Genomic DNA, 23,927 nt, shown 5'->3' with positions numbered 1-23,927 from the left:
ACTCTTGGAAAAAAATCTAGTTGGTTTGCTGACTTTGAACAGCATTAAAGTGTGTTGTGATCTTATTACTTGAAATTATTTTGTCGAAATCCCAATGAGCATCAACAAGTAGATGAATGATCTGGAATAAAAACAAGGTTGTGGGCCATTTGGTCCCCCACACTTTGGGGCTGTTTGGTTGCACGCATTTGCAACTGCAGTGCAGTTGCAAATGCGTGCAGCCTCAATTCCTTTGTTTGGTTTAGTGTAGTTGAGTTCAACTGCTGCAGTTCCAACTACACAAGAATATTCAAATGCTGCAGTTGGAACTACATCCAAATTAGTCGTAGTTCCAACTGCAACAGTTGGTGAGGGATAGGATCACCCACAAATTAACAATAATAAATAAATAAATAATATATGTATATAGGTAAATAAAAATACTTGTAAATAAACTCATACTAATAAAATTTTTTAGACAATACAAGCTTTGTGCAAAAAATTAAATTTTTTAAATTTATTTTATTTAAAATATAAATATAGTTTTTTTAAAAAATTTTTATAGAATGTGATCGTGTATGTTAATTTAATAAGTTTTAATTAATTATAATTATTAAATTTGATAAAAAAAAATGAGAGAATCGTTTAAATTTTAAAGTTTGATTTACATATTAAAATTAAATAAATTAAAAATTTTAAATGTGTCGATTAATAAGTTGAAGAATATTATATATATCTACTTATTTATTTATAAATAGTAAATTTAAATGATTAATAAACTTATACAATTATTTTATGTTTAGTGAAGATAATCTCACTACTCTATCTGAAAAGGTGACAAAATTCACAAATACAACTATCAGCTTCATATTACCAAACAGAAGAAATGTAACTGCAGCAGTTGCAACTGCGTAAAACCAAACAGACTAGGTGTAGTTACAACTGCAGCATTTGCAATTGCATGCATTTACAACTACACTGTTTCTGCAACTACATCCAACCAAACAGCCCCTTTGTGTGATTACGCGTACGCGGAGTTTGGGTTTAAGAAAAGGAAATAGAAAACGACTGCAGTGCCAAAGAAGTCTAAGATTGTGGGCCTTCCCACGACTATTTCTGAATGTTGTGTTTAGTGTCTAACTATATTACTACTAGGCTTAACATTGTCCCAAAAAAGAAAACAAAAACAAAAAAAACAAAACAATAAAAAAACTATTTCTGAATTTGGGGGATAACATTGTTGGCTATTTATTATCGGGCTAAAATAAGTCCAACTTTCTGCCCAGTAACAACAGGCCCAGGAGAATAAGAAGTTGAGTTAGGTGAGCTTAATAAGTTGAGTGGGAGTGTAATTTATAAAAGACCTAACAGCAAATGGCCCAACGACAGACCCAACGTTTAGATGGGTTGAATCAGGTTGGAGCCCGCGAGCATTGTAGCTGGACCCTTAAGTGTGATGGGTGCGCCCTTCCTATCAGCACGTGCTTTTGGAATAGTTGGTTAGCGCTTATGATCCACAAACATAGTATCAAATTGGGGAGCTTTAAATCTCTAGGAATAAAATATAATCAAAAACATCCGATCATATCTGTGCTCATACTCGATCTCATCCGTTTTTGAATAGAAAATATTGGAATTTAATAGGATCTGTGTGCGAATTGTCCAAATATCCGAAAAAAATCGGAAACAGATCTAGATACCAGAAAATTAATACATGTTATTAATTTATACATTATGCAATAAATAAGGTAACGGTGTAGCTAATAAGGTAGTGGTCTTTTTTGCATGTGAGAGGTTACAAGCTAGGTTCGATTTTGTGCACTGCCAAATTCAACTACTCCTAAAATAGACTACATCTACTCCTAATGCAAAAGTCATAAATATGACGTTTCCTAATGCAAATGTTTGAAATGTGATGTTTCAATCCTCTTTTCTTAGCTCCATTTTCTTTTGTACCGTCATTATCGTAGTTCTGCTAGTAATAATAACTTATTGATACGCTAGCTTGTTGATACGCTAGTGTTAGATGTGACTTGAAGTTGATAATCGACTCAAGTTCGGATTTTTCACTCGTCGACAGTTTCGCGGTGCGACCAAATTGGAAAATAAAATTATGAAGGAAAAATGAATATCTGTGGTTGGTAACGGAGGGCTCGGGCCGACAGGCTCGAGCTTGTAAAGGCGTGAGATCGTGGTTAGTTGTACCATATAAACATTGTATTTCCTTTTTCATTTTGATAGTGAAGTTCTCTTCTCCATCGTCCGTGATTTTTTCTTGCAAAGAATTTTTCACGTAAATATGTGTGTTTTTCTTTTGTTTTTGCTTGTGGTTTGTTTATTTTGTGTTCACCATTTCGTTTTCCGTTTGTGCGTTTGTCGTAACAGCTAGCTTGTTTGTCAAAGCTGCAACGATCCGATCTACTAGCAATAATAACTCGTTTGGTTCAAACCAAAGGCCCAAAATGTTTAAACTCCGTTATTATTATTAGAATTATATAGTATTCTTCCGATAGTATAGTAGCTCTACTATATATATATATATATATATATATATATATATATATATATATATATATTTTCATCCAATATGAGACTATTTGGACGTATTATGACAAACGCACAAATGGAAACAAAATGGCGAATACAAAACAATCAAATCACAACCAGAAAATAAAGAGAACACACAGATTTTACATGAAAAATTCTTTGCAGGGAAAAAATCACGGACGAGGGAGGAGAGAACTTCGCTAGCAAACGAAAAAGAGAATACAATGTTCAGATAATACAGCCGACCACCATCTCATGTCTCTAGGGCAAAAACTAAAAAGGAAACTCTTAACGGGTTTCAGATCTGATCCGCTACCCACCACAGATATTCATTTTTCCTTCACAAATTTACTTTCCAATTTGGTCGCACAGCGAAACTGTCGGCGAGTCGAAAATCCTAACTTAAGTCGATTTAAGAATTTCGAGTCACATCTAAAAGGACGTTACAAACACTGCTCCTGAATCTATGGCCCAATCCTTCATGCACTTCGCATATTCATTCTTTTTTTTTCTTTTTTTTTTTTGAGAAATAGGTAGCACGCTACCCGCTTCGTTTATTTCACGTCGCATATTCATTCAAAATTTAAAATTTTTAACTTCACGTAATTCTGGGCCCGCCTTTTTTCTTGCCGGAACTCTCTCTTTGACACGATACCGAAGTCGTGTTTTCTTTTTTTTTGTTTTTTTCACCGAATCCATTTTCGATGCCACGAATCTTCTTTTTTAGTTTCAGTCACCAAGTCGTTCTTTTTTTACTTGTGTTGCTAAAAGTATACAGAACTTACCTGAATTATAAATTATTTTGATTTAATTTTTCAACTTTTAAAATTTTAATTTTTATTATTCAAATTTTAAATTTGTTTGATTTAAATCAATCAACGATATCTTGACTTTAAAATTTAAATACGTTGTTTATCTTTGTAGGTTTAGTTAGTTAGTATATTTCATACAATTCTTGAAGTCATAAATTTATTAAAGTAAATAATCAGCTTAAATTTTAAAGTCAAGATGTCGTTGACAGACTCAAATCAAACAAATTAAAAAGTTTGATAGTAAAATCAAAGTTTTAAAAGTTTGGATAATAAATTCAAAATAGTCCGTAATTCAGATAAGTTCTAAAAGTTCTTATCAATTTTGTTTATCAAATTTGAGATACCGTTTGATTTAGGTATTAGGGAGGGAAAAATAAGCCACTGTTCCCCCACTAACACCAGAACGAGGGTTGAAATGTTGCTCCCCACTTTTAATAAATTTTTTGAAAATAACCTGTTGGAACAAGAATTAAGATAATTAATTTAAAATTCTAGTTAATTAATTTATTCATTAATGTAGTTAATATGCTAACTTATTTTGTAATTAATTAAATCATTCACTAGTAAAGCCAAGATATCGATAGGCAATTTAAATAGTACATAGTTCAGATAAATTATATATATTTTTACTAAAAAAAAATAACATAAAAACCATAGCCCTATTCGATAATAAGTACATATATAAAGCGCCTGCAATAAAATTACTAGAATTTGACTTTTTTTAACGCTAACACTAAAATACAACTTATTCAACTTCGGAGCGGGTCTATATATGTCTAGATATTTAAGTTATTAATATACTCATTGAGTTCATTTGAGCAGATTTGAAAAATAACTACTCATATATTACCAATTTAAGATCAGGTACAGACCGGATACGGATAGAGTATAAATCGGGAACGAGTACCCATATGCTTATCTATGGCATAAAACACAAATAATTATTATATAATAAGTTAAAATAAAAATATAAAATTTGTAATACATACAACCACCACCCTAAACACCTAGAATAATATCATAGTTAAAATTATATTTATAAGTCCAAATACATATAATATAATTGCATATAATTAACTAGTCATATAGCATACACGTACTGTAATTTCAGAATACATGCACCTACTAAAATATAGTTAAAACACATGCGTAGTAAGTCTGAAACATTATAGTGGAAAGATAAGTATCAAAATTTTCAAAATTTTAATATTTTTCTCTTTGTTTTAATTTTCGACAATCGAATATTTCATCGGGTCTGGCTCCTGACATGAAAACTATTTCAGATTCTGCTCGTCAAAAGATCGGATCCTATAGTTGACTTCAAGTCGAATATGGATATAACGTATTCGGATCTACATCCGAAACTTCTTGATAATTTTTCTTACTCATATAATATTCATTTTTAATCGGATTCGCATCGGATTCAAATCAGGTACGGAATATTGGGTATTTTGGACATCTAAATTCTTCGGTGGGACCAAGCTAAGATTTTTGTATGATCATTCCGTTTCCATTGATGCAGATGGAAGAAAAAAGAAAAAAGTTTTGTGGGCCTTGTTGTGGAAAAATGTAGATTCCTATTCCTTAAAATTATTTTGGGGGTGTTTTTAATCATATAGATTTGGTGTGGTTAATGTAGTATCAGAGTGACCTGTTCTATACGGCATCTGTTCCAAGAGATTGTAAGTTCAATTCCAACATCTCTTGCAACAAACAAGTCACCTAATTCCTTTGCGCTTTAATTACGAGGCCATTGATATAGTAATTAGGGTTAACTGTATACAGGTCCCTAAAAATATAGCGACTTGCAAATGTTTTCCAACAGAGTTCAACTTTCATATATTGTCCTTACAAAAGTTATGATGTTGTCAAATATGTCTATACTGTTAGAATCCGTTAGAAAAATTTAGTTAACTATAGGTTAAATACTTAAACCTGATTAATTAATGAGGTGTATTGATCTTTTTACCTCTCTTCAAATAACCGTTGGGACTTTTGAAGACACATATTTGTGATGGCAAAAAGATCATTTCACTTATAAAACAGACAGTGTCTTCACGATAACAAACCAGAGGGACATATTTAAAAATATTAAAATTTTTATAGGAACAATATATGAAAGTTGAACTTTATAGAAATATGTTTGTAATTCACTATTTTTGCAGGTACCAGTATGAAATTAACCCAAATACCTATGGCATCTCTATACGTGGGTTCAAACTTAATTTGCCTCTAAAAGGAGTTATGTACTAACAACAAATAATTTTGTTTCCTCTTGAACTAAAGTTGCAAAAGTGTTTTTAATCTTGTTTGGTATTTCAGTGCTTCTCTTATTTTCTTAACCACAAATTTTACACAATAGAGTGGTCCGATTTTTTTTTTCCCCAACTCTTTTCTCCTTTTTTTTTTTCCCGAAGAAGTTCCTGAAGGAATCCTATTTTGTTTAGTCTAACAGCAAAAAAAAGAAAAAAAAAAGAAGGATATATATATATAGAGTCCGGCTACTATACTCTTATGAGTACGATCGCCCTCGTACTCATAAGTCGTTTTCGATGACAGAACTTCCGAATCGACGATCCATACCGTTAAACGTTATTTACAGCATTTAAAACTTCTAGAAATCAAACTTTATAATTTTTTGACGTCATTTACCTTACGATCAAAAGGTCACAAAATTGACAATTTTTAACGGCCGATATGAGATACATGCTAGCATCAGAGTGACCCGTTCTATACGGCATCTGTTCCAACAGATCGTAAGTTCAATTCCAACATCTTTTGCGACAAACAAATCACCTAATTCCTTTGCACTTTAATTACGAGGCCATTGATATAGTAATTAGGGTTAACTGTATACAGGTCCCTACAAACATAGCGACTTGCAAATGTTTTCCAACAGAGTTCAACTTTCATATATTGTTCCTATAAAAGTTCTAATATTTTCAAATATGTCCCTGCCATTAGAATCTGTTAGAAAAATTTAGTAAGTATAGATTAAATACTGAATCTTGGTTAGTTAATGAGGTGAATTGACCTTTTTATCCCTCTTCAATTAACAGTTGAGAATTACGAATAAATATATTTGTGATGATAAAAAATTTATTTCACTTATAAAACAACAGTACTTTAACGGTAACAAACCAGAGTAAAATAATTGAAAATATTAGGATCTTTAAAGGGACCTGTATGAAGTTAATCCTAATAATTAAGAAAATTTGCCTCAATTTTTCTATTATACAATAGTTTTAAAATTTTATTTATTAAGTATATGCAAGTGAGAGAAAGCTTTGAGTAGTACTTCTAGTCTATTTAACCCTATCCAACACCCAAACTAAACATTGAAAAGGGAGTTATGTACTACAACAAATAATTTTGTTTCCTCTTGAACTAAAGTTGCAAAAGTGTTAGGATAGTAAATTAAAAGGTGTTCATGGACCAGATCGGGTCCGGTTAGTTGATATACTTTATCCGTACCCTAAAAAAGAATGGTCGGGTCTGGGTAGTTCTGAAAAGTTTCCAACTTTCTGATTTATCCCTCTTAGAGGGCTAATATTAAAAATACCTTTTTTACGTTCCAACATATTTCAAATATACCCTCAGAGTTAAAATCTGTTAGTGAACTCTGTTATCTTTATGAAAATTACTATTTTGTCCTTTCAAATATAGCCTTTTATTAGCACCGGCTTTTCTTATTTGCCCTTTAAGTTACGGGCACAAAAAGTATTTTGCTTTTTGATCTTTTCAAATATATCCTTCTACAATCACCAACATTTCTTATTTGCCCTTAAGTTAAGGGCAAAAGTATTATTTTATTTTTTTTAACTGTGGTAGATATTTAACTCACGTTTAACCTAAATTAACTTAACGGTTGATAATTGTAAAGTTATTTTAAAATAACGGAGGAACATATGAGAGGTATATTGAAAAGAAATAAAAAAGAAGATATTTTCGAAGTTTTGAGGGGTATATAGGCAATTATCCCTAAATTTTAATCTTGTTTGGTATTTCAGTGTTTTTCTTATTTTCTTAAGCACAAATTTCACACAATAGAGTCGTCGGATTTTTTTTTTTTCCCCAACTCTTTTCTCCTTTTTTTTTTCCCGAAGAAGTTCTTGAAGGAATCCTATTTTGTTTAGTCTAACAGCAAAAAAAAAAAGAAAAAAAGAAAAAAAAATAGTGTTTGATCTTTACGTGAGTAGAATTTTTTATCAAAAATTCAATCGATTTTGATTCTTTTATACTTTTAAACTAGCAAGTATCTCATATCGGCCGATAAAAATTATTAATTTTCTCACCTTTTGATCGTAAGGTAAATGATGTCCAAAAATTATAAAATTTGATTTCGAGAAGTTTTAAATACTCTAAATAACGTTTAACGGTATGGATCGTCGATTCGGAAGCTCTATTATCGAAAACGATTTATTAGTACGAGAGAGATCGTACTCATAAGAGTATAGTAGCCGAACTATATATATATATATATAGAGTGAGGCTACTATGCTATCGGAAGCACGGAGCCTTCCGTGCTTCCGACTCGTTTTCGATGTTGCGACTTTCGAATCGTCGATCAGCTCCGTTAAACTTGATTTAGAGTATTTTGAGTACCTAGAAAATAAATTTTATTATTTTTCGATATCATTTGCCTAGTGATCGAATGGGCTCAAAATCAACAAATTTCAATGGCCGTAGTGAGCCGTTTGCAAGTTTAACGGTGTAGAAATATCCAATCATGTGAAATTTTGATAGAAAATTCTTTATACTATATAAAACAAGATTAATATCTTTGATTTAAAATTTTAATGTCATATTATTACATTTTGTAAGATTTTTATTTTCAGCCGTTGATTTTGAGCCCCTTCGTTCACTAGGCAAATGATATCGTAAAATCATAAAATTTATTTTATGACTGCTGTGCTCTCAGGAGCACAGAGGCCTCCATGCTCTTGAGCCGTTTTCGATGATGGAGTTTTCGAATCGACGATCGGCTCCGTTAGACTTGATCTAGCGTATTTGAAGTTTCTTGAAAATAATTTTTGCGATTTTTCGATATCATTTACCTAGCAATTGAAAGGTTTCAAAATCAATAATTTTTAACGGCTGAAAATAAAAATCCTATAAAAAGTGGTGATATAGCACTAAAATTTTCGATCAGAAATATTGATCTTATTGTAGATAGTATAAAGAATTTTGTATCAAAATTTCAGCTGATTTGAATACTTCTACACTGTTAAACTTGAAAACGGCAGATATCAATCATTAAAAATTATTGATTTTGAATTCTTTCGATCACTAGGTAAATAATATCAAAAAATCACAAAAATTATTTTCTAGAAACTTCAAATACCCTAGATCAAGTCTAACGGAGCCGATCATCGATTCGAAAAATCCATCATCGAAGACGGCTCAGGAGCACGGAGCCTCCGTGCTCCTAAGAGCACAGCAGCCCTGCTCTCTCTCTCTCTCTCTCTCTCTCTCTCTCTCTTTCTCTCCCTCTCTCTCTCTTTCTCTCTATATATATATATATATAGTCCGGCTACTATACTATTGGTAGCACGGGGGCCTCCGTGCTACCAAGTTGTCACGCCCCGGGACCTGCGGAGGCCCTCCCGGTTGCGTGCCCAGACCCGCCATATGTCTACACATATAAGGCGTCTACAAGAAAAGCGGAAGTAAAAGCAAGAGATGGAATAAATAAAAGAAGTGCAATAACAAGCAACTAATGATATCAGAGCGAATATAGTTCTAACATCTATACTAATAGTAATAGAACATAACTAATACATAAAGGTAAACATAAGTTATACAGTATCAGCCTCTAATACAAAAATGGTGGTCTCTAGTACACTGGTAAGACTCTCAACCTCTCCAAAATAAAGTACAACGAGAGGTAGACCACCTAGCAAATCGTCCTCGAAGGAAGCTAGCTCGAAGCAACTCCCTTCCCGCGGTCCCTGGCCTCGCCCTGAGTGGAAGGCTCTGAAAATCATCGAGAAAAAGAGGGCGTGAGAACTATAATTTATAGTTCCCAGTGGGCAATTACTGACCTCAGCTCAGTGCACCACTAGGCCCCAAAAAAAAGGGTAAGTCTAACAATAAGAGTAACGAGTAAATTGCATATTAGAAGGCATAATAAATAGGATGCTAAGCTACAACTTGCAATTAAACATGGCATTCCTAATGCGACTTTATCTTGTCATGGATATATATATATATATATATATTCACAAGTAATATCATGCTTTACTTTATACAGATATGAAAGTAATACTTGGTCATGACTACAATGCATATAAAGATGCAACAAACAACATCTCCTAGCATACTGCATGTATGTACGAATACCCAAATGTCCACAACTATGCTAGAAGTAAGTCCAAGTAATCCTACTACTACTCTCTGACTAGTAGTGTTCATAATAACCTCAACACCGTGTCGATTTCTATTTCCAATTAAGGACCTACCAAAGGTGGTCCAGCTTGTGCCGCCTAAGTGACTGTGGTAGCCCAACATCCCTACTCTTGGAATANATAGTATAAAGAATTTTGTATCAAAATTTCATCTGATTTGAATACTTCTACACCGTTAAACTTGAAAACGGCAAATATCAACCATTAAAAATTATTGATTTTGAATCTTTTCGATCACTAGATAAATGATATTAAAAAATGGCAAAAATTATTTTCTAAAAACTTCAAATATCCTAGATCAAGTCTAACGGAGCCGATCGTCGATTCGAAAATTCTATCATCAAAAATGGCTCAGGAGCACGGAGACCTCCATGCTCCTGAGAGCACAGCAGTCCTGCTATATATATATATATATATATAGTGTAGAGCTACTAAGCTATCGGAAGTATAAAGTAGTTGGTGCTTTCGATTTTTTAGCTCTTAGGTTAGGGTGATAGCGGTCCCCTTAGGGTTAAGTGGTCACTCTAGGATTGAGTGGTCCCCATTGGTTAATAATATTAATCCAATGGTTAGAAATGATCAATGGGGTTGATTTAAGGGCTAAAAAATCGGAAGCACCAACTACTTTATGCTTCCGATAGCCATTAGATCAACCCCATTGATCATTTCTAACCATTGGATTAGTTAAAAAGCATTACAAAATTACTTCAGCAAAAATATTTGCCAAACAGCTTTCTAAAATCACTTTTCTATTAGACTCAACTAAATGCTCTATAGTTTTTAACAGAAATCATTTTTTCAAACCAAAATCAATTCTATAAAAATCACTTTTTCAGAAGTAAACCAAACGGGCCAAAAGAATCATGATCAAAAGCAAGGTGAGCTTTTAAAATATGTATAAAAAAGGTTTTGACAATGGTGAATTCAATATTATTTGAGTGTCTGTCTTAAGCATAGTTCGGACAACAGGAAAAAAGTTTCTTTTAATTGATGTAAATCAATTTATGGCCATAGACATTCACGGGATTTTCCTTTGTTAAAAATTAAATGAGGCGGATACACTTCCGAAGGACATTCTTAGAGATAAATGGATAAATATAGACAGAATATAAATGTATATTTTACCTTAGAGTCAGTATAATAATAAAACAGATTGAAATTTTACTTGTTTGCGAAAAAGTTAGAGAAATTTGGGTGCACTCAGCAACAATTACATAGAGGATTGTGTTATATCCGGACCGGTCGCAACCCGCCCGTGACGATACTTTGCTGAGGCGAGGACAGCGGCCGGGATGATGGTGAATTCCGATACCAATTCCGGCCAGGTTGGGGAATTGGGTAATGAAATTCAGGGGAATGGAGGAGAGTTTAGGAGAATGGGGATTGAGGTAGGAGGAGGATAAGGAGGGATTAGAGATTAGGAGAGAGAAGGGGATAGGGATAGAGAGGGGTTAAGAGGAGAAGAGTTAATTGGGGAAGAAGATAATATTCTATTCCATAACAGAATTCTCCTTACAACTTCTCTTATATATCCCCAGCTTTACATGTATCAAAGTATAAAATGCATAGTAATAAGGTACTTTAATGCTATTGTAAAGTTTAACAATATATGGGCCATAGTGGGCCAATTCCAGCAGTGGATTAGATTCCTTCTCGGATTGCCAGGTCCACACGCCCCTTGGCTGTTGGATTGCACCCGCTTGGAAGCCGCTCCTCCTGTCACTCGCCCGACCTGGTAAGGATGTTTATTTACTGCTTATACCCTTAGCTGAAACTAGTTTGTGCTAGATTTTGCCCTTTTCCTTCCTCTTCTCCGGTCCCCTCTCCTGCTCCTTCGCCCCACTTCCTCCGCTACCCGCCAGATTGCCTTGGGGCGTTACAGTTGAAAGTAGATTAGATTCAACATGACTACTGGTACGTAGACCTTATACACTACAAGAAAAGACGGTCATAGAGGCAGTTTTTAACTGTTGTAGAGGCAGTTTAAACCGTCTCTATGATTCGTAGAGGCAGTTTCCACAACTGCCTCTAGACCGCCGGTGTAGACAGCGCCTCTACAATGTAGAGGCAGTTTGAGCGATCGCCGGGGGAGCTTAGAGACGGTCCGGTAGAGGAAAAATTCTAGAATGCAACGGGTATATTAGTGACGTGGCGTAACAAACCAATCAAATTAATCCTTTTAAGAATATATGTCCCATCATGATTGTAAAAAATTATTTGTATTGTACTTTTGTTTGAAAAGAAGGAATGTGATTGGCTTGTTATTGATGACGTGGTGCAAGTGTGACAGTGTAGAATTCCTCCTGGTAGAGACGGTTTAAACCACCCCTATGAATTTATTTATTTTATTTTATTTTATATTTTTTATTTATTAAATAATAATTTAAAGACGGTTTAAACCGCCTCTACGAATATTATTTTGTAGAGGCGGTTTAAACCGCCTCTACGGGTAAAAGGCATGTTATTACATAGAGGCGGTTCAAACCACTTTTATATAAAAAATATCATAATAATTATATTAAAATAATTAATTTAGCTTTCATTTATGAGCAAAAAATTAAAAATTTATTAAAAATTTATATTAGCAATACAAAAAGCAACACAATTCTTTACAAGAAGCAACACAATTCTTTAACATTATTAAAAACTTTATAATTCAACATGTAAACCAAAATACATAATCTCATCCAACATCTGTACATAATCTCGTTCCCTCTAAGCTCGAATGTAAACCAAAATACATAATCTCATCCAACATCTATACATAATCTCGTTCCCTCCAAGCTCGTGACTTGCATTCGAAAAATAATTATTTGGAGATGAATCATTCGAATTATTGCCACCTGCAACCTAAACAGTATTAAGTAATATAAAATTCAATTAGCAAATTAGTCAACAAGTTAAACCAAAATTTCAATTAGCAAATTAGTCAACAAGTTAAACCAAATCAACAATTAGCAAATAAGTCAAAAAAATATGTATGCTAATTACAATCCGTTGTCATGAATCTTGTTAAGAGATAGTTGAGATCTATAACCGCTGGAATAGCATCCCTACATACTACATACTGAGTTTGCAGAAACCTGGACCTCTGAAATTTAGACCCAAACCACATAACTTTGAAATCCTCTAGATCAAAAGAAGAAATATAATAAAAAGCATTTGGGTATGGTTGGTATATATTGGTCCCCAACATCAAACACAGAGAGGAAGACAATTTCAAGTGATTTTAGAAGCTGCATAGAAAACAAAATTGTAACAATGCATGTAAGAAACCCACAAGTACATTCAGGAAGAATGGGCAATGGAAGAAACATCAAATACACTCGAAAAGAAAATTTCAAGAAACATTAGAAGTCAGATGGAAAATAATACAGTAACATCGCATGTAAGAAAACCACAGAGTACATTCCAGAAGAACTTCTTAAGAAATTTTAGAAGCCACATAGAAAACGATAGATAAAACAATTACAACAAAGAGCTTAAAAGAAGTGAAAAATTTGTTGAAAAAAGAAAGAAGCATGAAACTATAACAGTGACGTAAGAAACCCACAATTCAGTAAATAATTTTTATTCATTGGACGCTGAATATTAAAAAAAAATTCCTGTGAATCCGGCTAAAAAAAATAAGAGTGACATAAAAAGAGAAGAGAAAAAAGTTAGAAAGTAAAGAAAGTGGAGTGGAAAATAGAAGAAAAAAGAGAACTCAAGAAATTTTCGTGGCAGAACCAAAGCATTAACACTGAAGAAGCATTAGAATAATTATTGATTTGCAAAAAAGATCTCAGGAAATTCTCAGATAGACAATTTTTAGTGGTTGTCTAATTTCTCATACTAGTAGCCAATGAATCATGAGCAAGCGGAGAACAAAGATGATAATGCAACAGGATCGGCAATATTTGTAAAATCACAAATAATTCTCACCACTGATCATAAATGATGGGCAATCTTTTGTTCCCTAATACCGAAACCAACCTGGCAATAAATATTAATTCCTGCCGAGAATTTTCATCATGAATCGGAAGCAAACCAGACTTTGAATGGGTTCTCTTTTAGGCTGCGTTCGGTAGCAGAAGAACGAGATATCCCTCAATTTGTAACCAAACGGTAGGAGAACTGCGAAGAACGAATTGTTCTGATTAAAACGAATTATTCTGAATTGTTCTGAAACAACCCGTTAAAAATTATTTTTAGGAAAACCGAGAATAATTTTGTTCTTCTCTTTATTTTATTAGATAAATAGATATATAAATAAATATATTAATATAAATATTATTTTTATGATAATATATTTAAACTTAAATTTTATTATATAATATAAATTAATTAAATTTAATATATTATTTATTTTATTAAGTTTTATCATTATATTTTAATATTTAATTATTTTATTTTATATTAAGTATTATATATCAAAAATTATTTTTTCATGTATTATATATATTTTTAATTTGTATTAAAATTTATATTATTATTAATTAAAATTATAAGGATATTGTTAGTATTACACTTTATTCATTGCATATATTATGAATAAATTATATAAAATAAATTATTACAAAAAATAAACTATTATATATAATAAAATAAATATACCATTTTAAATTAAATTGTTACATAAAACATTATATTATAAATTACTATAAAAATAAGGCCAATTTGCATAAAAAATCCACTAATTTTGCGCTTTTGCAAAAGTGGGCCACCTTTTTAGTTTTTGCAGATTCGGGCCGAATTTTCAGAAGGATGACCAAACTACCCCTCTTTCAAAATTCATAAAAAATATATACTTTAAATGTCTAGAAAAATACAACTGCTAAGCCATTATGTATAAAACTTCTTGGAAATGACAACTGCTAAACCATAATTATATGCATATACCTTTCTTGTAAAACAAGAAACCTCATTCAAGAGAAAATAAAAAAAATAAAGATTAATTAATAAGATGAAAGAGTGCAATATCCTCTCAAATAGTGCAACAATCTCTTCAAAATAGTGCAATATCTGTATAAGTAGTGCAACATATGCATTGTTAATACACATTTTGCATGATTTTTACACTAAATTACGCACAGCTAAGTATATTACACGAAAATAATTATAATATATTACAACATAACTTATAAATTATACAGATAATTGTAACACACTGCATATTTACACTTATTTAATACATATATTACACCATTTGTGTAAATTGCACTATATTTGAGAGATGTTCAGCTTTTCTTTCTGAAAATTAAATTTTATTGCATATTAAATAAAGTGTAAAACTTCTTGAAAATGACAAATGCTAAGCCATAATTAAATGCATGCCTTTCTCTGAAACGAGAAACCTCATTCAAGAGAAAATAAAAAATAAAGATTAATTATAAGATGAAAAGTGGCAATATCCTCTCAAATAGTGCAACAATCTCTTCAAAATAGTGCAATATCTGATAATATGTGGCAAACATAATTGCATTGTTAATACACATTTCGCATGATTTTTATACTAAGTTACGTACAGTTTAGTATATTACGCGAAAATAATATATATATTACAATATATTATAAAAATTATACAATATATGTACAAACGGTGTATATTTTTACATATTTATACATATATTAACCACTTTGTGTAAATTTTACACTATTATGAGAGGATTGTTGGCACCATTTAGATGTTTGCACTCTTTCTTTTTGAAAATAAATTAATTGATTATAAATGAAGGTGTAAAACTTCTTGAAAATGACAACTGCTAAGCCATAATTAATGTAACTTCTCGTAAACGAAAGTCCTCATTCAAGAGAAAATAAAAAAATAAAGAAAATATTAATAAGATGAAAGAGTGCAAACATCCTCTCAATAGTGTAACAAGCTCTTCAAAAATAGTGCAATATCTGTATAAGTAGCAACATATGCATTTTTAATAACACATTTTGTATGATTTTTACACTAATTAATTAATTACAGTTTATATATTATATGTTGCATATTATTTTCGCGTAATATATTAAACTGTATGTAATTTAGTGTAAAAATTAGTAAAATGTGTATTAACAATGTTAATGTTGCACTACTTTATACAATATTGCACTATTTTGAAGAGCTTGTTGCACTATTGAGAAGGATGTTGCACCTCTTTCATCTACTAATTATTCTTTATTTTTTTTTCTTTTTGAATGAAGTTTTCTCGTTTCACGAGAAAGGTACATGTTATTATGGCTTAGCAGTGTCATTTCAAGAAATTTGACACTGTATTTAATATGTAATGAAATTAAATTTTTAAAAAAGAAAGAGTGCAAAATCATCTAAATGTGCGACATTCTCTTATAATAGTGCAATATTTACATAAATGGTGAAAATATATTATAAATATGTAAAATATGCACCGTTTATACTATAATTGTATAATTTTTATAAATGTTGTAATATATTATATATTTTCGCGTAATATACTAAACTGTAGTAACTTAGTGTAAAAATCATGCAAAATGTATTAACATGCATATGTTGCACTAATTATATCAAGATATTGCACTAATTTTGAAGAGATTGTTGCACTAATTTAACAAGGATATTGCACTCTTTCATCTTATTAATTAATCTTTATTTTTTTATTTTCTCTGAATAGAGACTTCTCGTTTCACAGAGAAAAGGTACATGTTATTATGTCTTAGCAGTTGTCATTTTCAAGAAATTTGATCACTATTATTTAATATGCAATGAAATTTAATTTTCAAAAAAGAAAGAGTGCAACACACATCTAATGGTGCAACATTCTCTCAAATAGATGCAACATTAACAGAAATTGTGTAAATATATGTATAAATAATGTAAAATATGTACCGTTTGTACATATATTGTATAATTTTTATAATATATTGTAATATATTATATTATTTTTGTGTAATATACTAAACTATACGTAACTTAGTGTAAAAATCATATAAAATATGTATTAACAATGTATATGTTGCACTACTTATACAGATATTGCACTATTTTGAAGAGATTGTTGTACTATTTGAGAGGATATTGCACTCTTTCATCTTATTAATTAATCTTTTTTTTTTATTTTCTCTTGAATGAGATTTCTCGTTTCACGAGAAAGGTACATGCATGTAATTATGGCTTAGTAATTGTCATTTCCAAGAAGTTTTATATTTTCTTTAATATGCAATAAAATTTAATTTTCAAAAAGAAAGAGTGCAACACACATCTAAATGGTGCAACATTCTATCATAATAGTGCAATATTTACACAAATGGTGTAAATATCTATACAAATAGTGTAAAATATGCATCGTTTATATATATATTGTATAATTTTTATAGTATATTGTAATATAATATATTATTTTCGCGTAATATACTAAACCGTGCGTAATTTAGTGTAAAAGTCATACAAAATATTTATTAACAATGCATATGTTGCATTATTTATACAGATATTGCACTATTTTGAAGAGCTTGTTGCACTATTTAAAAGGATGTTGCACTCTTTCATTTTACTAATTATTCTTTATTCTTTTTATTTTTTCTTGAATGAGATTTCTTGTTTCATGAGAAAGGTACATGGATGTAATTATGGTTTAGCAGTTGTTATTTCCAAGAAATTTTACACTTTATTTAATATGGAATGAAATTTAATTTTCAAAAAGAAAGAGTGTAACACACATCTAAATGGTGCAATATCCTCTCATAATAGTGTAACATTTACACAAATTGTGTAAATATCTGTGCAAATAGTGTAAAATATGCACCGTTTATACATATATTGTATAATTTTTATAGTATGTTGTAATATTATATATTATTTTTTCGTAATATACTAAATTATGCGTAATTTAGTGTAAAAATTATGCAAAATGTGTATTAACAATGCATATGTTGCACTACTTATACAGATATTGCACTATTTTGAAGAGTTTGTTGCACTATTTGAGAGGATGTTGCACTCTTTCATCTTATTAATTATTCTTTTTTTTTTATTTTCTCTTGAATGAGGTTTTTCATTTCACGAGAAATGTATATGTAATTATGACTTAGTAGTTGTCATTTCAAGAAGTTTTACACTTAGTGACTTAACAGTTGTATTTTCTAGGCATTTAAAGCATATAATTTTATGCATTTTGACAGAAGGGTAGTTTGGTCATCCTTCTGAAAATTCGGTCCGAATCTGCAAAAACTAAAAAGGTGACCCACTTTTGAAAAAGCGCAAAATTAGTGGATTTTTTATGCAAATTGGCCTAAAAATAATTTTATAAATAATTTTACATAAAATATACAAATATAAACTAATTATTTTATTTTTAAAAATATATTTAGACAGTTCTAAACATTTTATTTAAACGCTACAAAGAATATTCTCTAAAATATCTTTGAATACATTCAAATACAAATTTACAATTATTCTATCTTGCACCGAAATATTTTTTATTTTTAAAAATAATAAAAATTATTTTCTAAAATTTAGTTCTCGAACCAAACGCACCCAGCCTCATGTTTGGCAAATGCACTCTCTATTTAGGTAGTCACTATTTAGGCAGTCACAGGAAGCATAGGAAAGAAAAAATTCATGCTGCTTTCTCCCTTCACGGCCATAGTAATACTGTCTCCTCCTATATCTAATGTATATAAGAAAGAATAAATCTGGAAAAGAGGAAAATAGACAAACAGCACCCTTACAACATCCGCAGGGGTGAATGAGCAAGCTTTCTACCGTCCATAAAAAAACCCAAAAGCTAGTGGAGAAAAGAATATCACCTCTTAAAAATTAACAAATTGGATCTTGCAAAATATTGTTCGTCAAAGTTCGCATAGCGTTGTTAGGAAGTGAGCCGGAAAATATAAACAACATCAGTAGAAAAGGCTCGAGTATGTAAAAATATATAGGAACAATAAGATGCAAAAAGGGGTAAAATCTCAACACCCAAACCATAGTAGGGACATCAAAGCAAGGACAACGTGTAAATCCAAAATAGAAATATCAGAAACACCTTAGTAATGGCACGGTTTAAGAAAGAAAAGCCAAGGAGTAGAAAAATTCACATCAGCATCACTCGATAGAGAATAGAAAGCATGGACAAAAATATTAAAAAAAACCACCCAAAAAAGAGCCCATGAACAAGCAGCATGCAGTGCTCGGTAAAGACACATTGCATCTAACGAAGATAGAAAGGAGTACATAAAAGAGAAAAAAAGAACAAACCAAAAGGAGCACATAAACAGCAGTGAACAGTGTGCTCGAAGATTACATAGAAACACCAGCAGGAGCTTACAGCATGCTCCCGGAGACTTCAACAAACAAAAAAAAAAAAAAAACAAAAAGCAAAAAGACACCGAGCGTAGTGGCAACTAGAACATCACAAAGGTCACAGGATTAAGCCAAAAGGAGGTGAAACTGCTTCTGAGGGGTCGGTTTATTCAGTAAGCAGCAGGCACGGGCTAGAAGTCGTTAAATATCGCACGGCACTCCTCAAGAGCTTCGCGGATTCTTACCCTGTCAGCAGCATATTCATCCTTGTGCGCTATGAGAGAATCGTAGGCGTTCTTCAGCAGCTGGTACTCCCATTTTAATTTCTTGTATTTTTCATACAATGCCGCATGCTTAGCGGTGAGTTGAGCATACGCACTCTTATAAAAAATAAGGTCTTCATAGTTAACATCTTTAATCTCAAGCCCAAGCCTGTCTTTCAGGCGATGGACGGCAACCCGAGCTGCATCACGTTCAGCGCCATCGGAGGTGGGAGAAGGCGAACCCCAGCAGCGAACAACTTCAGCTGTAGTCTCCCCCTCCTTTCGCACGTGAAGATCCATGTAGGCAACATATCGCCGTTCCGCATCTACAGTAACCTCACAGACAGGCATCTCCATGCCAATTTGACTTGTTATCTCGCGCAGCAGTCCAACCCACGAAAGCTCAACAACCGCCATTGCTATAAAACACAGGAAAACAAAAGATAAGTAGAAGAATGAAGTCAGTCAAAAAAGAGATGCAAACAATTTAGTGTAAAAAAAAAAAACTGATAAAAGAGCAGTTTAAAACAAGTCATAAGAAGGGTCATAAGAAGAGAAAGGGGTTCGGTGCAAAAGAAAAAAAAGAAGAAGAAAACAATGGCAGCAAACCCTTTTGTTTTAAAAGTAAATCTCTGAAAATAATTTAGCAGAAGGATTTAGGAAAGTGAAGGAGCAAACAAAAGCATTTAAAATTGCAACCACGCTTTATCGAATCATTTGTTCACAAACTGCAAACGGTTGAAGAGCAGCGAGGAAAACCCAGTGAAGCAATCAAAGAGAGATTATGCCCACAAACTTCAGTAAAAACCCAGGCCATCATAAAACTGAGCTTCCTTTTTTCATTCCCCTGAGAAGAAAGTAGCCTGACCGAGTTTATTTTTCAACTTTCTCAAAAGGAGATAGGAAAATAACATACCAACAAAGCGGAATATGCTGCACCTAAGATGGACAACCACAGACCAGCGCCTCAGATCGTGCTGTTGATATGCAAGCAAGCGGAACAAAAAAACGTAAAAAGTTATTAATGACATGCAAGCAAACGAACAAGAAAAAAAAACGTAAAAAGTTATTAACAATTAATAACATCAATAACGGCTCAAATACTATTATTTGAAGAGACAGAAGGACAAAAGGGATTAGCGGAACAGGCCTCAAATCCCAAGCGACCTAGAATCAAATCTGGCAACCGTGGAAGCCCACCGAAAAAAAATAAGCCCTACTTATAACCAGAGAGTACATAGGTCTAGAGCTGATGAGCTGGAGGAGAGCCGATGCACTTAAGGCGAGATGACACGACCGATCGTGTCAAATGGCGGACCTACCAAGTAGGGAGGGAAGGCGCAAAAGATTTCATCAGAGCAGGAAATCACATCAAAGAATTTTCGGGTGATTGATTGCAGGCCGGCGCCAGGAATAATGATGGCGAGCGCCTCCATCACCAAGCAAGTGGCACTGCACGCTGCAGCGACGAGGGTAATAGGCCTAGGGGCTGTAGACTTGTGGAAATGGCTCATAGGTCTTTACGAGGTGCTTGAAGAGGTGCGAAAGGCCGCGGGAAGGGCAGGGTCTCAAAGGACGCGCGAGGAGCCGTCGCGGGGGGTAGAGAGAGAGAGAGAGAGAGGGAGAGAGGAGAGAGAGAGATAAGATGGAGAGAGAAGGTGGAAAGTGAGAGGTTGGGATAGCAATAAAAGCTCAAGAGAGAGGATGGAAAGAGAGAGGTGGGATGTGACAAGTCGGTTTGCCTGCCTGCAAGGAAGAAAATTTAAAAAAAATTAGGGCTGTTGAAGCAATTAGAAGGCTAGAGTCTTCTGTCGGTCATCTCGAGCAAAAAAAAAAAAAAGAGTACAGAAAAAGAGGTCTACAGAAGGAATCAGCCGTCTATGAATAAGAGTAGCATGCAGAGAAATAAGAATAGAAAAAAAAAACAACGTAAGATATTTTCAAGAGATCGAGTAGCCTACACAAGAAATGACAATAGAACATCAATGGTCCAAATTCGAAGTGAATTTTAAAATTCGAATACGAATTCGATTATTAAATTTAAAATTCGAATCCGACGAATTTTAAAATTCCATCCAAATTCAAATTTAATAAAAAATTTGAAATTTGAATCCGAACCGAAAATTTAAAATCGATTCCAAATGCTTCTCTTTTAACTATAAATCTATATCCAAATTAAACAAAAAAAAATTATAAAAGATATGAGTTTCATTACCCAACAACCCATAAGAGAAAAACAAAAATTAAAAAAGACCCACAGAATACTAATTAAGAAAAAAAACAAAACAAAATGTTTTTAAAAAGTTAAAAAAATAGATTACTAATTAAGAGAAAAACAAAATAAAAAATTTCTAAAAAATTTAAAAAATATATTTCTATTGTCCAAAAATTCATAAGACTAAGACTATGTTTGGTAATGAAATAATATTTAGAGGGATAAATATTTATATTCTTGAAATTATTTTATATTCTAGGATATAGAAGAATAAAAAAAAAATTTTGTTTGGTTTGACATTTTCTTATTCTCGGGAATAATTAAAATGTTGTTTGGTTGTTTTCTAGAGAATAGAAAGAATAAGAGCCAAAGTAGACTGAAATTTTTGAAAATTCTAAGTTTGCCCTTCTATGTTTCTCTAATATAGGAAATATTGAATATACAGGCACTACACAATATAATTTACAAAAAATTTTATACAATTTGAAAAATTATTAAATTAATAAATATGATAAATAAAAAATGGAGTGCTAAATTAAATAAGCATGACAGCATAATGCCAAAACTATCTAATAGATGGTCCAATACTACATAATTAATTTATTAATTTTAAAAAAATAAATAATATTTTATGAAATATAGGTTTAAATATTCCATTACAGCTGGAAAGATATACTGTCAAAAATTCTAGTCATCTAGATACTACATTAACGCTAAATTAGTAATAAAGGTTATAACACAATAAATTTGTTGTTATAAATTGAACAACTAATAAAATTACATTAATATAGGTCGACCAATTGCATAAGAGGGATTAGTAACCCCAGTTGTACGTGGTTTTAAAACTACATTGTTGTAGGGCCATAAATATCAGAAAAACTCCACATCGTTATTGATTGATAATTATCATCAATATATACGTTAACCTCCTAATGGCTGATACAAATTATGTAAGCATAATCAAACAACACAAGTTCATTCTAATAAATGATCATACAAATTATATAAGCATAATAAGCAACACAATAGATGTGAGATGAAAGATATGGATGAGGCGAGTTATGTGCTCGAAGTAAAGGTCATCCATGATTACTTTATAAGCCTTCTTGGTTTATCTAAAAAATCTTATATTAAAAATATTCTAAAGCGATTTAGGATGCATCATAGTAAACCCGTTGACACTCCAGTGGAGAAGAATCACATTCAGAGTCTTGATCAATGTCCTAAAATAGATAAAGAAAAAAAAGCAAATGAGTAGGATTTCTTATGCGAGTACAATTGACAGCTTGATGTACACTATGATGTGTACTCAACCTGACATTTGTTCGCTGTTGGTTTGGTAAGTCGTTACCAGAGCAACCTAGGACCTATTTATTGGCAAGCGATCAAGAGGATCCTTCGATATTTAAAAGGAACCAGTGATCCCGTTCTTTGCTTTCAAGCTGGGGACTTGAGATTAAAAAGATATAGCAATGCTGATTGTGGCGGTAATAGAGATAAGCATAGATCTACTTTAGGCTATGTGGTTATGCTTAGAGGCGGGCAATTTTCTAGCGCAGTAAAAATCAAAGTTTCATTGCCTTATCTACTATAGAAGCGAAATACGTTGCTTATTCAGCAGTCGTTTAGGAGGCTGTTTGGCTGATGAGAGTTCTCTAATACCTCAACTTTGTGATTCGAGCAGATAAGCCTGTTAAGATGTTCTCTTACAGTATAGCTGCTATGTAGTATGTGATAGACTCACAGTATCATGGCAGGACCAAACATAGAGATATCCGTTTTCACTATATTCGAGAGATGATTAGGCTAGGCGACTTCACTCTTAGACATATCTCCACCACTAGGATGGTGGCTGATCCATTGACCAAGTCGATAGTCAGGGATATGTTCCAGGCCCACGTTAAGAGTTTGGATTTTCGCAGGTTTTGATGAATGGATATTATTTTGTATTTTACACTTTCTTAATGAAAATATGTTTTCTCCTTTAATGTGATTCCGTAATTGATACTAGTAAACACATGTTTCGATAAGTCACCAGGCTCAGATCAGCCCATTCACACGGGTGATCGTTCTGGCACCTAGGTGATGAGCAGGATGAGACTAGATAATTATATTAAACTTGAGTGGTTGTAATATGATTATTTTGTTTATATACGTTATGAATAAAATGTTGACATAATCTAAAAGTTGCCTTAATTAGTTTAAAATAAGACTCTAAAAAGTTGGATTTGAGAGTAATTTTGTGAATTTCATATCGAGACTATATAATAGCCGAACCTAAGTACTCGGGTTAGAGAGATGATTTGAGTTGTGTGGTGGTTAGATACCTTAGTGGTACCTAGACCAAGGTTCGTATGGCTTTTTCAGAATGCGATACGACCCATTAAGTGGGAGCTCCGCTATAGCATACATATTATACTGTATGTGTTTGTCAACCAGTTAGTAGAGTGACATAAGTTC

General features: G+C 32.3%; 1 protein-coding gene across 1 annotated transcript; it reads right to left on the bottom strand.

Annotated features, from left to right (window-relative positions):
• Positions 18,857-20,554, bottom strand: LOC109716696. Its single transcript, XM_020242242.1, has 3 exons — positions 20,403-20,554; positions 20,169-20,229; positions 18,857-19,671 (listed from the first exon to the last, which is right to left on the bottom strand). Exon 3 carries the CDS (start codon positions 19,667-19,669, stop codon positions 19,181-19,183), a length of 489 nt encoding a protein of 162 aa, XP_020097831.1. The 5' UTR covers positions 19,670-19,671; positions 20,169-20,229; positions 20,403-20,554; the 3' UTR covers positions 18,857-19,180.

This window comes from Ananas comosus, linkage group 10 (genome assembly GCF_001540865.1).
Source record: "Ananas comosus cultivar F153 linkage group 10, ASM154086v1, whole genome shotgun sequence".
In the NCBI taxonomy this organism is placed as follows: domain Eukaryota; kingdom Viridiplantae; phylum Streptophyta; class Magnoliopsida; order Poales; family Bromeliaceae; genus Ananas; species Ananas comosus.
The sequence above is the reverse complement of the archived record's forward strand: the minus strand, read 5'-3'. Positions and strand labels throughout refer to the sequence as shown.